The sequence below is a fragment of the Felis catus genome, chromosome C2 (genome assembly GCF_018350175.1).
Source record: "Felis catus isolate Fca126 chromosome C2, F.catus_Fca126_mat1.0, whole genome shotgun sequence".
In the NCBI taxonomy this organism is placed as follows: domain Eukaryota; kingdom Metazoa; phylum Chordata; class Mammalia; order Carnivora; family Felidae; genus Felis; species Felis catus.
The window spans coordinates 27,744,145-27,761,725 of NC_058376.1; the positions used below are offsets into that span (position 1 = coordinate 27,744,145).

The 17,581-nt window shown below is 35.3% G+C and overlaps 1 protein-coding gene across 5 annotated transcripts in view; it reads right to left on the reverse strand.

Annotated features, from left to right (window-relative positions):
* Nucleotides 1-17,581, reverse strand: part of USP25 (ubiquitin specific peptidase 25) — a 151,514-nt gene that overhangs the window by 108,168 nt on the left and 25,765 nt on the right. For 2 of the 5 annotated variants that reach the window (XM_023238852.2, XM_023238854.2), the window contains exons 2-5: nt 16,403-16,480; nt 12,518-12,662; nt 8,578-8,658; nt 684-807 (exon numbers count right to left, since the gene is read on the reverse strand). In XM_023238852.2, coding sequence (XP_023094620.1) covers nt 684-807; nt 8,578-8,658; nt 12,518-12,662; nt 16,403-16,480 — 428 coding nt within the window. Of the gene's footprint in view, nt 1-683; nt 808-8,577; nt 8,659-12,517; nt 12,663-16,402; nt 16,481-17,581 lie in introns of those variants that run through there. The other 3 variants (XM_023238853.2, XM_023238855.2, XM_019839497.3) reach the window with 2 other exon arrangements.

Genomic DNA, 17,581 nt, shown 5'->3' on the forward strand with positions numbered 1-17,581 from the left:
AAATGTTTCAAACTAAAAAAGTTTTCATTATTAAATCAAAAGATTCATTCTATCACACATCTTGGAATCTTGCCTATTTCTTTAAAAGAAAAACAAACAAACAAACAAACCTATAAACATACTATCATATTATAGATCAGAAAATGGAGAATTAAGGCCCATGGGCTATATCCAGTCGGCAGCTTATTTTTAAAATCAAGATTTATTGGACCATAGTCACACTCATTAAATTATATATTATCTATGCCTGCTTTGGCACTATAATACTAGAGTTGAGTAATTGTGACAGAAACCATATGGCCAATAAGGCCTAAAACATTTGCTATTGGCCCTTTACAGAAAAAGGTTGCTAACCCCTGCTATAAATGACTATAAACTGAATTGGACAATATATCCAAAAGAGATTAGGGTAAGAAAACAATCAAAACAATATGAAAACATACATCTAAATTTTAATGCCTCATAATGCCACTCCAAAATCCTAAAAATCTAAGCTCCAAATACAATCAAACTAGAATATGAAAATTTTGGTTACAGAACATATAACAACAGTACTGAAGTTTATTAGTGATTTATTTAAAATAACAAAGTATATCTTTGTGCCTCTTGAAATTAATTAAAGCCAATTATTATTTCTATTATAAATAGTACTTATATCTACTTTATACAAATTATGTTTTTACCTGCTAATGGCTTGCTCCTCATCAGTTATTCCAGTCTCCCTGAATGCCCTGTTTGATTCCGCCAAACTCAAGGCAATTGCTCTCTGAAGATCATCTTTATCATCTCCAGTGAGATCAATCACATCTGAAAAGCAAAACTATCTTTCTCAAAATTAAAAGTCAAACAAAATCAAGGTAATTCTTATCATGGGGATTTTATACCCAATATATCCTTTCAAACCAAAGTCAGCACCAACTTAATTCTCCATAAGAGCCTCTCTGAAGAGAATGCAAACACATTTTAAATTGGTTATGTTTTAAAACTCAATGTTCTTCCCTAGAAAATATACCTAAAGCAATAAGAGCATAAATAATTTTCATTGCAGAGGAATCTCAGTATTTACTGGGAAGCCTCTGATTAAAAGCTAATAAGCAGAAGAATGCTAAAAAAAAAAATTGGTTCTTTCCCAACAAAAATTGAAATCAACATAATTAAAGTTGTATTTATGCTTTCTGAAGTTAATTCAATCATATACTCACTACAATTCATACATACTACCACCTACACATTATCTATCAAAGTATGATAATAAAGGAGATCTCAAAAATTATGTTTCAGAAACTAACTGACCATAAATATATATTTATATATACATTTTTTTAAAGACTGGAAGAATGTACTAAACTGTTAACAGTAATTAATTTTGAGGGTTATAGGATTAGAAGTATCAGGGCCTTTCACTTTCTATTTTAAACACTTTGCTACCATCCGAATTAATGAATGAACATGCAGTCCTTTTCATTTAAAAAAAAAATTTCATTTCACAAAAAGCAAGAAATATACAAATAAGTGATACTATTTTCTTTTGCAAGAAAGAAAATAGTCTTGATGCTGTAAGTATTCTTCTTCCAAAGAATAATGGCTACAGCTATTACTACCTTCAGAAAAAACACTTTTTAATCCAATTTTCTATATTGGTCAGTTTCCTTCACTCAAAAGATGGCAATAATACCTCTATTATCATAAGAACCATAATGCATTGCTAAGTAGGGGACTGCACAACAATACAGTAAGAAAGAGAAAAAGCTATAGCTGTTTTACCTTATCTTTGTGAGGTTGGGCTTATGGTTACAGGTATTTTGAATGTTTTATATTGAGACACATTAAAAATTAATTGGTTTCTTTGTAACTCTTAGAAAAGAATTTTGCAAGAGTGGAAACACGAAAAGGGGTTGGGGATGGGAAAATAAGGTGCCTGTATTTTACCAATTGACTGTAGGGTTATATATAGTTACTCAAAAAGAATATGCCATACTTACTGAGAAAGAAATAATGTATATTGATAGTTTCAAAAGTCTACTTCTATTGTTATCGACACTTTTTTTCTCTAAACAACAGCTTACAAGAATATTAGAAATATTTGTTGGCTATGGAAGGTGTTTTTTAAACGTCGTTAAGAGAGTACAATGAAACCTCATGAAAATGTAATAAGTAGAGTACAAAAAAATTCAGTCAGGTAAAATGTAGAACAGAATATAGCAAGGTAACTGAAATGATGGAGCATGCCTACATATACCAGCAAGCGAAAGTTTCCTAAGTCTTGCTTACAAGACCCAAGTCCATCTAGACAAACGTTGCAGACGGATGTCACCCTGGGTGTAGCTATCCAGTCCAGCTTAAAAATTGTTGAAGAATCTAGGACTAGAGAGGCACGAATGGGCCCCCAAAAATGAGAACTACCGTGGTTATTAAATGACTAGAACGCAAGTGAGTAAAGAATGAACAATGGAGGTAAAAAAAAAAAAAAAAAAAAAAAAATTGAAAATCACAAAGAAGCAGAAAAACCGGTATGGGAGATATGATTACTTAGCCCTCAGACTCCAGTCTCTCATCCTCCTAATGTGCTGTCTTCAGCTACAAAAGCTAGGAAGATTAAACAAATCTATTTTCCCAATTCACTTGTACCTATGGTTCTGAATAGAATTTAGGTTGCATCAGTCAGATGCACTAACAAGAGACTGAGAAGGAAGGAGCGAGGGGAAAGCCATTATCCTGCTGCTTTTGGCTATTTTCTCCAGCATGACTGAACAGATACGTGTTGTTCCACATAGCATTCCAGTGTCCAATTTCCAGATTCGGGATGTCAAGAGATAGAGAAGTGGCAACTAGACTGCATTCCAATGTTCAGGCACAGCTCAGTGGCAGTTACCTAACCCTGCCTGCTTGTTCTCTGGGCTGCAGCTGCAGAAGTAAGTTCTTGAACTCAGTAGTCCCAGAGGCGGCCTCCTGATTCACTGTCTTCCTGATTGTGGCAGAGGGAGCTGCTTCCCTGGGTGGCCAGTCCTGCAAGAGCCTGGGAATCATTTCCTAAGGCTGAGCTGGAGATCCCACCTCTAGTACTTCCAGTGTTTTGTTTTGTTTTGTTGTAAGAACCTAATCCCCTGTATTAAATTTCTTCTTTAAAACTATCTGGAGTGTTTACTGTTTCATGTCTGACAAGTAAAGCAAACTGGCTAGAACAAAAACTCATTTAGAAATAGTAACAACTTATAATTAGAGTTTTTTATAATTAAACTGTAACCCAAGAAACACAAAAGTAAAAAACAAGTCAAGATGTTTTAAACCTATTTCAAAGATAACTGCAGTTGTGAGAAACGAAGTATACCATCATAAGAATAAAGAATGGTGGACAGGTTTTAAATTTATGTCTTCTAACTATTAAATCTTTCCTCCATAGTAGCAAATCTCCAAGAGTGGTCAATAAAGCCTTCAGGATTCCCCCATGACCCTAAAATAAAAGGGTCCCATAGGTAAAAGTCTTTCTCCTAAAAATACCAACATGTTATCTGCCTTTTCTCCTGTGGTCATATTTGCACTGATGATGCAAAACAATGATGGATAAAACGGCTGCATCTGCAGAAATTGAGGCAGTAGCACCAAGTTCTTTGAGCAATTCACTGTCACAACTAAGCATACTCACTATTCAAAAAAAAAAAAAAAAAAGCCTGTTTCTCTTAGATCCTTGATATAAAGGAAAATATTTTACTAAATCTCAAACACTGATTTACATATTCTTTTAACCCTATGTGACAAAATACAAAGTATGCATAGTACTTCTGCTGCTTCCAAAGTAAGCTTTTGCTCCAGAAAAAACACTAGTGTGGGGCGCCTGGGTGGCTCAGTTGATTAGGCATCCGATCTGTGATTTCGGCTCAGGTCATGATCTCATGGTTCCGTTTGTGAGTCTGAGCCCCTCATCAGCTCTGTGCTCACAGCACAGAGCCTATTTGGGATTCTCTCTCTCCCTCTCTCTCTCTCTGCTCCTCCCCCGCTTGCGCATGTGCAAAACATGTTAGTACAATGCTTGAGTTGCAAGCCAGCTGAACTGGCAGATATTTTTTTCACAGAGCACTATTTTTACTTGAAAAAAACAACTAACAAACTACGATTACTCAAACTTCAAAATTTGGCAGATATTCTCTCTAGAATAAACAAAGTGATCCTGTCACCTGAGGGAGAACAAATGAGAATATGTGCTGCCAATGATTAATGTGGAGTTTTCAAGCAAAAATGGTACCTTTGAAAACTTGTTTCTATCACTATGCACATATCTTCCCAACATTTAAAGTCTTTTCTGGTGAAATCAAGTGATACTAACAATTTTTATTTGTTTCATAAAGCAGACATTCTTCCAACATTTGGAAGGAAATCTTTTCTGTGGTGTTATAAAATCATACATTGGTAAACAATCCATTCAAAGAGCAAGGTGAGTGACAAAGATGCTAGGAGCATCTTTAGTTTCTATATTTGGTCTTTGACCCATTTCCTGACACAGAGTTCCTAAATCACTTGGAATTTTCTGGGTGACAGGAACATCTTTTGTTCTAATGAGATGACTCCTGGGGGACTCCTGTATAGCTCAGGATGAACTGATGCTCACCAGCTCCTGTATGGCTTCAGGATGAATGCTGGTCACCAGAAAAACCAAGCCATGATGAGAAGCTTGGAACTTTGAGAGGAACTTTTTTCCCTGGGGAGAAAAGAAGGGCTAGAGATTAAGTTAGTAATCAACCATGCCTACCTGATGAAACCTCCATAAAAATCCTTAAAGTACAGGGTTCAGAGTGCTTCCGAACTGGTGAACATATTCACCTGCTGGGACAGTGGCACACCCCAACTCCATGAGACAGGAGCTCCAGCTCTTGGATCCCTTCCAGATCCTACTCTATATACCTCTTCATCTGGCTTGTTCATCTGTATCCTTTATCATATCCTTTCTTATACAATAAACCAGTCCATGTAGTGTTTCCCTGAGTTCTGTGAGCCATTATTGCAAATTATCAAAATCAAGGAGGAGATTATGAGAACCCCCAATTAGTAGCCAAGTCAGACAGAAGTGTGGACTATGTAGAATGTAGAACTTGTGACTGGCATGTAAAGTGGGGACAGTCTTGTGGGACTGAGAGCTCTTAACTTATGGAACCCGATGCTAACTCCAGGTAGACAGTTTCAGAATTGAATTGAATTGTAGGATACCCAGTTGGTGTTGGAGAATCTGTCAGAGGTGGGAAAAATGCACATATCTGGTGTCAGAGTGTAAGGAGAGGAATAAACAAGCAACAGTAGTCTTCAATGCTAAAAAGATAGGTTGATCAGAGACTATTATTGGTCCTTAGCTGAAAAGCTGGGGCTTTTTCCTTTAAGCAATGGAGGAGGCTTATTCATTATTTGTAGTTTTACTACAATTACAATAATTTTCTCCATGATGTTCCCATTACTCCATAACGCTTATTCCCATAGGATATTTTAGAACAATAGGGCAATCCTCAAAGACTATTACAACCTACTCTTACACCAAATACACATGATTTTAAGACTAGATATTAGCAAATTAAATGTTATTTCAATAAAATGCTTAAGCATGAGTTTCTTTTTCTGGAGTTAGGAGAACAATTTCCCTAAAACAAGAAACATGTAATGAACTATTAATTTCACAATGAAGCCTAGCACCCTATGAGTTTCTTATATGCTTATACTCAAAATGGAACAGAGAATAAGCATAGCTATAAACAAGTTCTAAATGAAACAATTTATAATTTCAATTATAAAAATTTAGCCTTTGTAAAAATCCAAGCAAATATCAGAGTATTACGAATATTTTTATAACTGTGCCAAGGGAGGATCTCAGTAAAACACCAAAATGTTTCAACCAACCCTCCCTCTAGTACTAGTGTGAACACAGCTCAGGGCACAAATGTGTTACTGTTAGCTGAGTAACACTATAGAAAATCACAGGTTACAAAAGCCTATAAACATTAACCTCCAACATTTTCAAGTCTGCCCAAATTAAAACATTTTTTCTATACAGTCAGAAATATATATACCGAAACATAACACTTACCCTAATAAATCTTTCACTCTCCAAAGAATTACCATTTGAGTAAAACTTAAGTACCAACTCCAAAACATTTCTCTGTTTATTCCAAAATACAGGCAGTCATCAACATAACAATGAATTAGACTTTCAAATATATGCATTATTTATAACTCATAATTCATTTTCCCGTGAAAATAGTATACTAAATGACATGAGGCTTTCAAGTTAGTTTACAAAAGCCAATTTAGCCCATAATATAGTTGAATTACAATACATGTAAAGATTTTGAATTTAGGAGGAAAAAAGCTCTTCCATTGTTTTCTTTACCTACATAAGGTTAAACCTAAGGGAAATCCTTCACCACTGGCAAAGATTTCTAGGCAAGGGAGTGATGAGTACAAAGAACTGTTTGGGGAGATTACAGAGAGCTTGTAAAAATAAAAACAAAAATCACTAGGCCACCAGAAGGATGGGGATGCATTAGGAGAGATAGGCAAGTATGATCAAAGGGATGGTCAGCAGACTGGAAGTAAGGACACTACCATTCTCACCATCATGCACTCTGCTTCACCATGGATCCTCTCACCATTCATCTCCTGAGCCCAATATACTCCTACCTAGCCTGGGATGTACCTGCCTCAGACATTCACAAGGTTTACTCCCTAACTTCACTCAGGTGTCTTCGTAAATGAGAACTCATCCAACAGATATTCCCCAACTGACCCCTTGTTTGGCACAACTCATGCCTGACCTACAACCACATCCTTGTCACCCTCCATCCCTTCACCCTGCTCTACTGTTTTTCATGAATTTACTACTGCCTGACATTATTTATTTATTGTTTACTGTCTCTCCCCTATGTAAACTGAGACTCTGTTTTCTAAGTATTAAAAAAGTACCTGACACAGATGAGGGAATCAATAAATATTTATTAAACAAACAAAAGCTAAATCTTGACTATGGAATAGAGACAAAACTGAGTGAGTCATCTTCACAGTGACACTAATTAGAAGACTTAAGAACATATGCTTCATCCACCTAAAACTTTTTCTAGTAAGTTCTAGGACCAACAGCATAATCAAGTATCATGTTAGAACAGTACTTAAAAGCAAGAAGACATACACAGTGTAACACAGCTCAAGGAGACAAATGTTTCCCACTGCATTCTCCCATTCTCCTCTGCTCTCACTCAGCTCCAAAGATGTTCCTACTTTTCCAATCTTCTCACTGCTGAATTCAGACTCTCTCAAACAGGGAGGTCCAATAGAAATTTCTGTGATGATGGAAATGTACTATTAATCTGTACTGTCCAATATGGTAGCCACTAGGCACATGTGACTACTACTGAGCATTGAAAATGTGTCTAGTCCAACAGAGGAACTAAATTTTAGTATTATTTAATTTTAATTTATATTTAAATTTAAGTTCCCACATGTGACTACAGGCAACTTTATTGAATAGCTCAGCTCAAAATGGTCTTGTTCTATTTTTAATAATAGCTGCTGACATTATAATGGCAGTACTGGTAAGAAAAGTGAAGAGTACAGCAGCCATTCCTGAATTTTGTCATAAACTTCATTGTTTTGCAACTTGGATTGTGGGGAAAAAACAACAACAACAACATTCAGTATTAGTCAACAAAAGTTATAGCCCACAGCTATCATTTGGCAGTAAAATTTAAGAAAACTCACAAATTTGGAGTACCTGGGTGGCTCAGTTGGTTAAGGTCTGACTTCGGCTCAGGTCACGATCTCACTGTTCATGGGTTCAAGCCCCGTGTCAGGCTCTGTCCTGATAGCTCATAGCCTGGAGCCTGCTTTGGATTCTGTGTCTCCCTCTCTCTCTGCCCCTCCCTTGCTCATGCTCTTTCTCTCTCTCTCTCTGTCCGTCTCAAAAATAAACATTAATATATATATATATAATTCATAAATTTACACAAGTCATTCTGCAGTATATGTCTAACAGAATTCTAAGTACATGCTTAGATTAGAATGTAAGCCTAGCCTAGTTGCATCCAACCAGATATAAGTAACTTTCACACCACTGTAACATCTTATTTTTCAGCTTAACCTTGACTTTTTGTGAATCATCCAAATAGTTTTATGCATTAGAAATCTCTATGGAAAAAGATTTAACTTTCTTTGCATTATTTTTTTTCTATCTGCAGTTACTTAACATATTTGAAGAACAGGAAAAATATTACTGTTCAATTAATAATATCCTAAACTGCTTAACATTAAGTGATTTACCCTCAGGAGAGATGACAACACTACACTTGGATCTATTTATCACTTGTGCTTTAAATCACTTTTAGAGTGGCCAAGCAATATAACCAAGACCAGAGTTCTAAGACAGAGCCTCTCACTTTCCTTGCAATTCTCACCTAATAATTCAATTCTTTGGGGGGGAGGGGGGGGATACACTGAGTCTAAATTTGTTAAGGGTCGACCATTTAACAGTCATTCTAATGTGTTATACCAATTTCTCTAAAACTTAAGCCAATATGCGGCATTACTTTCTGTGTTAAAATTACCTACCCAAATCCCTCTCATCTTTTGATCCATACTTTGATTGCTCAATTGTAGCACATCTTGTTCTGGTGGGCATATACTTTTTTCCTGTTTTAAAAAAGTTCAAAAGAATTTAATGGTCATGAAAGAAAGAAGATTACTACTTGATTTCAAATTGGGCAAAAGCCTTGTATGGTCATGTCAATGACAGAGTTTGCCATGACACAAAAACTTAGAGGATATTAAGTATACCTATGATATCTCAATATCTTGCACTGTTCCCTTGTTCCCTTTGCATTAGTACCTTTTACTGCAAAACTCCAAAACAATTTTATTTCCAATTTAAGCTGGAGGTGGGAAGCATTTGTTGGATAATCCACAATATCTAATCTGGACAGGAGATCCAAGTAGTTAAAAAAGATGTCTAAAATTTTTGCTAATATTACCATGAATGATTTAGACCTTTTCTCAAAATTTAAGAGAGTATTAAATTACAGTATGGAAAATTACCAAAGCAATAAAAGGATGCCAGGTACACTACTACTTAATTCCTTATTATGCAGAGTACAAGCTTTCCTTGAAATGTTTTCTTTTTCTCTCAAAAAGGAAAGGTAAAAATGCACTAAAAAGCCCACTCACTGCCCTACTATTGAAAATGTAATTACTTCTTCAATATTAAATGAAGGTTCACAAATATGTGTTGAATCTCCAAATCAAGTGATCTATTTTCCTGACATACCCAGTTATGCATAAAAGAAAATTTCCCCACAAGCCCCCAATGTGACTTCTATGGGATATTATGTTAAAAGCTAAACTTTTCTAGTCATTAAAAAAAGATACATTTTATTCCTTCTAAAAGAGTTTATAGCCACAAGGAATCTTATGTATTTAGCATTAGACTTTTCTTTCAAAATGTAGATGTTTTGCTAGCACCACAACCAATAGATGACACACTTGAAGTTAGCAAGGTGTTGTTTATGTTTTAGCCCTGGTTGTAACGACTTAATACTTAGAAAAGAAGGAATAAAATTTGTTTTTAATTTAAAAAATAAAAAAAAACAAGCCATATTTGAAAAAATTAAGCTAAACTATGGTCAATTCTTAAATAACAATGTATTTCATATAAAATTAAGAAAATGCTCAGAAAGGATTTTCATAAGTAGAACAATCTCTTGAGAATTTCCTCACTCTGATCACTCAATATGCCACGCTCCTGCAACACACAGCTTTTTCAGTGGAGGCCTGTATTTGAATATATAGTTGTAATTATTTCCTATCCTTCCGCCCCACATGTTTTACCACTTCTTCCAAGAATTAAAAATACACAAAAGATTTCATTTCTCCTGAGGAATAATAGCACAGTGATTTAAAGAATCTGATCTGTTGAATGCATGACATCTCCTTACTTTCTCATTTTGAAAACATATAACACTAGTATGACACTGCCAATTTAAATGCTGAATCAAGACTATTTCCCAATGGCAATCACACTTAGAACTTTTTGAAATATGGTGCACATCTGTTAAATGAAAAAGAATGGTTACTTCATCAGATATTTTTTCCCCAATTTGATACTGTTATGATACAATCACGACATTCTATTTTTACAAGGGTTTTTCTCAACAATCTGAAAACAACTTTATGGACACACTATCCAAATTATTGAATTACTAAGTGTAAATTAGCACCTTGATGAGAAGGATAGCACGTTTCATTGATAAAGAAATTACAACAGCACACAATTTGCTCAATATGATAATCAGTTATAATCAAACCTGAAATTTCCTTTCTCTACCATTTCACATGGAATATAAAATTGCTTAAGGAATATTTTTCAAGAGCTACACACACACACAAAATTTTTAATTATTATTTATATAGGACACATGCCTTCTGAAATCTGGTTGCCTTCTCCCTAAGAACATCTGTTTGAAGCTCTCTTGTCCATAACATTTTCACTATTCTTTGTCAACAGTGTTGAACAGGTATAACATCTGGCTTAAGCATTATTCACGGACTTTCACAGAACAAATGATACCTCTTCTTTTATTCAGGACAGTCTTATAACCCTAATTCCCCTACCTACCTACCTATATATATATATATATATATATATACTACCTCATGTCACAAAGTCTACCATCTATATTAAGAATTCATAGCTATCAGTCTTGTCATCCTTTCCACTAGAACAGTGAACCATGTTTAGTCAATTTCCTGCTGCCTTCACTTGAACCAACTGCCTTCAATCAAAAACTTTTTTCTTTTTTGTACCTAATTTCATTTCCCCCCAAGTCTCAGAACCTTGAAAGATATTAGATGCTATTCTCACACATTAATTCTTTCTCTACTCATATTACTTCTCTTTTTTCTAACTTCTTGCATCAAGCTTCTCAATCTCATTCCCTTTCATTGGTTTTGAAACAGCTTTTTTACATGTATTATCAAAAATAATTCAACAAACACTTTTTGAGTAACCATGCAAATCTAGCATGATGGTACAAACATCAATGGTCTTTTGCCCTGTTAAGCTTCCTGTTTGGTAAGAAAGAGAGGCACAGTACTCATTAAGACCCAAGTATGCTCTGGGCACTGGAGAAGCACCTGCTACAGCAAAAACTCCTGACCTAAGTCTTACAACACCAGAGGTAATGAGGTTGGGGCAAAGGCTAGAAGGCCCTCCCAACAGAAGGAACAGCAATATAAAGACCGGAGGAATTAAATAGCACTGGATGATAAGAACTTCAAGCCATTCTGAATTATCACATATAAAGTGAGAAGAGAAAAACAGTAGAAAATGAAGTTAGAGATGTAGATAGGAGCCAAACCACAGTTTGTCTTCAACTTACACATAAAAACACTTGGAGCTGTTTCACATTTATAAAACTTCATCCATTGCCTATTATCTATGTGAGATGGGAGTATTTCAGCTTTGGGTGACATAAGGTCATTTGTGGAACAAAAAATATTAAGATTATCCCCAAATTTTGAAATTAAAATATTTTACCAACAAACACTAATCTTTAACACCAACAGTTATAAACATCTATGTTTATATGTTCTTTCTTCCTAGTCGTTTCCTAACTTTGAGAAAGTGTACAAACAAAATTAGAGGGGTGCCGAGCTGGTTCAGTAGGTAGAGCATGGAACTCTTGATCTCAGGGTTGTGAGTTCAAGCCCCATGTTGGGTGTAGAGATTACTTAAAAATAAAATCTTTAAAATACAAAAATCAGAAATTTTCTTCTCTTCAAATACTAGTTAGTAACCAAATGCTGTAAATCCAGAATGCATAAAAATAAATATCTACATGTTATATAGTGCAGTTATTACACCAAAATGAAACACAGAGGTAATTAAACATATTTTGAAAATATATATTCATATTATAAAGAAAATGTAGAGTCCCATATAATCCTTTCCCTACATATGTATGTATGTCTGTGTGAGTATGTGTGTGTACTTTGTTACACAGTAATAGACTTTTTTCTAAAATCTTAATTTGGGGGAGGAACAAGGGTTGAAGGAAGGGAAATTCCGGTAAGTGGTAAACCTATCAGTAATTAGAAACAATAGTTTGCCTTCAAAAATAATACTAAGTCCTCTACCAACACTTAAAACCTATAAAACAAATGTTTGTGCCCATGTAAAACCTTTGAAATGTTTGTTTCTTTAATGAGTAACACCTACAGCTGTTCTATATTCCAAAACAATGAATACTAAATGAAATGCTCTGTGAAAGGATATACAACTTAAATACAATGTTTTACTCCTAGACTGGAAAAAAAAAACAAAAAACAAAAAAACGAATGCAACTAATAAAAACATATACTCTTTTCAACTACACTAAAAACAACCAAGGTTAAGTAGTTCTTTGTCCTTCACCTCTGCTTCAACAAAATTAATATATTTCCAAGGAAAATTTTTCATTACATTCTTATTAAAATATTAAGAGAGAAGTAAACTTACTTGTGTCTGCTTGGCTTCCCACACTGATGTATCTATCATTGCCAGGAAGTGCTGTTTGGTAGTAAGTTGTCTCCTCTTGCTGAGGGGTCTTGGCATTCTTTGCAGTAAGGAAAGCCACTGCTAATTCCAAGTTTCCATTACTATCCTTCAAATATCAAGAATGGAACATCAAACATTTTGGAATAACTCCATACATTCTCACACGATTTATTTGATTTTCTCCATAGCAACTAATACTTAAATAGCAAAAGTCACTTTTAGATTTGAAATCATTCTATCTGAATGATTTATACTATTTTATAGTGTAAATTGATCATAAACAATATATTCTATCAATAGTAATTCCGTTTTCTGTTAAGACAACTAACGTGACATAAGTAGTAATTCTGTAATTACTTAGTTTTCCATTACTTTCATTTCTCCTTAACAAAAGTCAATCACAAATTTATGCTCCTAAACAAATGAACAAACTAAAAACTGTTTTTGGAACCTGCCATATAAAAGAGTGAAAATGAATATTTAAAACACTACTTCTACAAGAAGACTATAAAACTATAAAAGATATTCCCCTTTAATATATATGCTGAATACATACCTAGAGGCAAACTTAAGCAAATGTCAGACTTGAAGGAAGAAAATCGCAAAATATTCTGAAGCTTGATAGTACAGAGACATAGAGAACTAGACAAGAATACTCAATACTGTCAAGATAACAATCCTACCCAAATTAAATATATAAATTTTATGTAGTTCTCATCAAAAACGTTTCTGAATAAAATTATTCTAAAGTTAATTTAGGAGGAAGCAGATGCTAGAAAACTAATTTTTACAACAAAACAATGAAAAGAGACATGACCAGTTCTATCTCTACACTGTCTGTAGAGTTAATAAATAGAAGACTTAGCTCTAGGACAGATAACTGAAACAACATTAGGAAACCCAGATATTAATAATGAAGTGATCTTTGTAACAGAAGGCCAGAACACCTAAGACTATGAAGGCCTCATGAACTCCAGCATACACACAGACTGTAATAGGAAACTAGTGGAGGGTTTTGGACAGAAATGATATGGTATGACTTACATTTTAAATGGATCACTCTGGCTGTGTTGAGTATACACTACAGGAGAGAAAGGACTGAAGCAGAAAGTCCAACATTATTTGCTCTCACATTAAATATGTGAAAGAAAGATCAGGATGATTCCAAGGTTTGAAGCCTGAGCAACTACAAGAATAAGATCCCCAATCCCCACCCCAACTCCAATTCCAGTTAGCCAGGAAGAGAAAAAAAGTAAAAGTACAGTTGGAAAAGTACCACTGCTTTATTTTTATTTTTTTCAATGCTTATTTATTTTTGAGAGAGAGAGAGAGAAACAATTACGAGTGGGGGAGGGGCAGAGAGAGAGGGAGACAGAATCTGAAGCAGGCTCCAGGCTCTGAGCTGTCAGCACAGAGCTCAACACAGGGTTCGAACTCACAGACCACGAGATCATGACCTGAGCTGAAGTTAGACACAACTGACTGAGCCACTCAGGCACCCCAAAGCATCACAGCTTTAAACTTTATTATCACAACCATTATAAAACTCTAAATGACTCACCAAAAATACGAGTATAACATAATCTATGTTAGATGAGTTAAATAGTTGTAAAGTAATTTGCAATAACCATGACTAACATTATTGAACTCTTACTATGTGCCAAGAAATGTGCTAATTGCTTTCTATATACTCTTATAATAATAATAAACTAAATGCAACAGGGATTTCTTGAAGATCACTTGCTTTGGAGGGCTAAAAATAGATTCTTAAAATAAAAGTACTCAAATCAGTCAATGACCTTGTGGTTCCCAAAAGTACACTCCTTGTCAGTATATTACTAAGAAAGTTGATTCATTATTAAATATCTTACACATTTATACTGGGTAATAGTTAAGGTTTAAGAATAGTCCCCTTCCCCCAACTACTGTTAACTGAAACCAAAGTTCAAAAAAAAAAAAAAAAAAAAAAAAAACAAAAAAAAAACAAAACCTGAAGTCACACAAGGTACCTCAAAGAAAATGATGACAATAGTTAATTTGAACCTTTACATTCGAGTAAACATATTCTACACAGTTCCCAGGTTAAAAAAAAAAAAAAAAGTGAATTCCCCAGACTTGCTCTGACCAGGTAAGGGGACGGCCTCACACTCAGAGACAGAGAATGGGAAAGGCACTTTCTGAAAACAGACACAGAGTGATGGAATCATATTCATCAGGATAAAGAAAGGACTAGCAATCATCTAAATGTCATAATCATAAAAATTGAGGTATGACATTTTTGCTTCCTCTCCAAATACTTAACAGTGGCTTCATAACCCCTGCATTAACACTCTAAACAAAACTGTTTCATCATTTTGCTGACAGGAAAAAAAGCTGAAGCAAAGACTGCAGTAAAAGCAGAAATTAAGTGCGGCACTCCAAGATCAGGCTGCTTGGTTTCCACATTTCAACTGTGTGAGCTTGAGCAAGTCACTTTAACCCGTTTACTCATCTTTTAAAAGGGGATGAATGGGGGCGCCTGGGTGGCTCAGTCGGTTGAGCGTCCGACTTCAGCTCAGGTCACGATCTCACGGTTTGTGAGTTCAAGCCCCGTGTCAGGCTCTGGGCTGATGGCTCAGAGCCTGGAGCCTGTTTCCGATTCTGTGTCTCCCTCTCTCTGCCCCTCCCCCATTCATGCTCTGTCTCTATCTCAAAAATAAATAAACATTAAAAAAAAATTGGGGGGCACCTGGGTGGCTTAGTCGGTTGAGCGTCCAACTTTGGCTCAGGTCATGATCTTGCGGTCCGTGAGTTCAAGCCCCGCGTCGGGCTCTGTGCTGACAGCTCAGAGCCTGAAGCCTGTTTCAGATTCTGTGTCTCCCTCTCTCTGACCCTCCCCCGTTCATGCTCTGTCTCTCTCTGTCTCAAAAATAAATAAACGTTAAAAAAAAAATTAAAAAAAAAAAATAAAAGGGGATGAATGTAACACCTACCTCACAGAGTTACTAGGAGGATGTTAGCCACATAAAGTACTTAGAATAGCACCTAGTGCTATAGGTGCTTAATAACTGCTAGTTATTATGATGATTACAATCATCTAAAAAGATAAAATTATTTCTGGAAACAAATGACAAACTTTTGGCTCAGAATCAAAAATTACATAATTAAATTTGTCTCATGGAACACGTTGCAAAGGATTGAAGCTGTGTGTATGCCTTACAATAGCAAAAATGTCATCCTGCTGTTAGCCATTAGTAGCAATATAGAAATAACTTTAAAATGCAGTTCTAGTTCTTAAACATCTTTCATCTACTTGATCTTTTTCAATGGGCATATCCATGTGATTTGACTCATTTGGGCTTCTCCATGTGGAAATGAGGGAACTTCAGAAGATACAACCAGAACGATGCCCTTCATTTACTGCATATACTAACAGCTTTGCGACTGCATGTTCTTAAGGTGCAATTAGTTAAACGTTAGTCAAGTTTTATTTCTTCTTGGAAAGAAAAAAATGTAAGCTTCTGACCTTCTATTAATCTCCTATTTCTTTATCCTCCTCCCCCTCCCCATTATTTCTCCACCCCACCCCACTCTAGCCACGGCATTTGGATTCATATCCCTCCATTTTGCATGAAAAGTGTTTCATATTGACAGAGATCATCTGTCACCCCCAAGGTATCTTGAAACATTGGGTTGTGAAAACTAACATGCTCAAAATTATAGCATAAGTAAGGCTCTTACATTATAAAATTTCTTTCCTATATCTCTACTACTATACCACATAATGTAACTAAAAACCTTTCAAATAAGGTATGCAGTAGAGATGAGGGAGTAAATAAACTATATGCCATAAAACAGCGGCCATACCTTCAAGGCTTGCTGAAGTATCTGGGCATCATTAATCCCAGTGATTTCTCTCAGCTGATTCAGAAATGTCTGCTGGTGCTAGAGGAGAAAAAACAAAATCATTACATTTTAAAATCTGAAAATATTCAAGGACAAAAAATAAATGACCTTTGGGGAAGGGACAAAAAATAAACTAGTATAGAGAAGAAAAAATTTAGAACTTGAGAGAGACTCAACAAATTTCATTATTTTATGAAGAATAAACCATGCTGTGGGGAGCCCTAACTCCATTCCCATGTTTCCAAAAGGGAACTTCTATATTACTTCCCAAGAAGTCTTACTGAATTAACAGTTTCTGGCCCATTCTTCACTGCCTAATTTATCCCTCCTAATAAGAAATGGAGTGAGATGCACAATGGCTAACCCTGAGCAAAATTAAGGACAACAGGTTTATCCATTGGACTACTTTACCTAGGGGCTGGGGCCACTGAATGAAACCCAGGCAGCTCTAACTAGTCAGCATTCATGCACCTGAGATGTTTGAAAAAGACATGTCAAAAGGCAGGCCATGCAGTAAGTAGGTATATGACATCAGGGGGACCCTAAGATCTCTTTGAGGAAAAAGATCATCTCATTCTCTAATCTGTCATAAAAGATCCTAAACAGAATTAACCACTTGTCCCCATTTACTTCAGATCTGTTGGTCTATATGATCTCTTATATATACTCTGTTAGAGAGGAAAAGAGAAAAGAGGGATGGGATTCCACTATCAAACCCTTCCCTGAACATCCCTACTTAGGACCACGTTCCTTCCTACATCTCCATATTTCTTAAAATTTAAGTTCCCCCAAACTGTAAGATAGCACCATGAAACAGAGAAAGCTCAATGGAAATGATAGGAAAAATAAGTCACACTAGAATAAAAGGATCTGCTGAAATATTTCTTGAAAATATTTTGCACTCATCTTAGTAATAATTCAATCAAGAATCATCAATAGATGCTAAAACTATTGGGTGAAAGTTTGATGAGAAACAGTATAGTTGCATAGTTTCAAACTCTCTTACTACAAATTTTAAAGGGAGAAAGAATAACTTTATAATGAAGAAACATAACAGACACCACCTCAAGTAATCAAATTTAATATTACCAATAACTGGAGAAAATGACAGTATATGTCTCCTCATATTGTGTGATACAC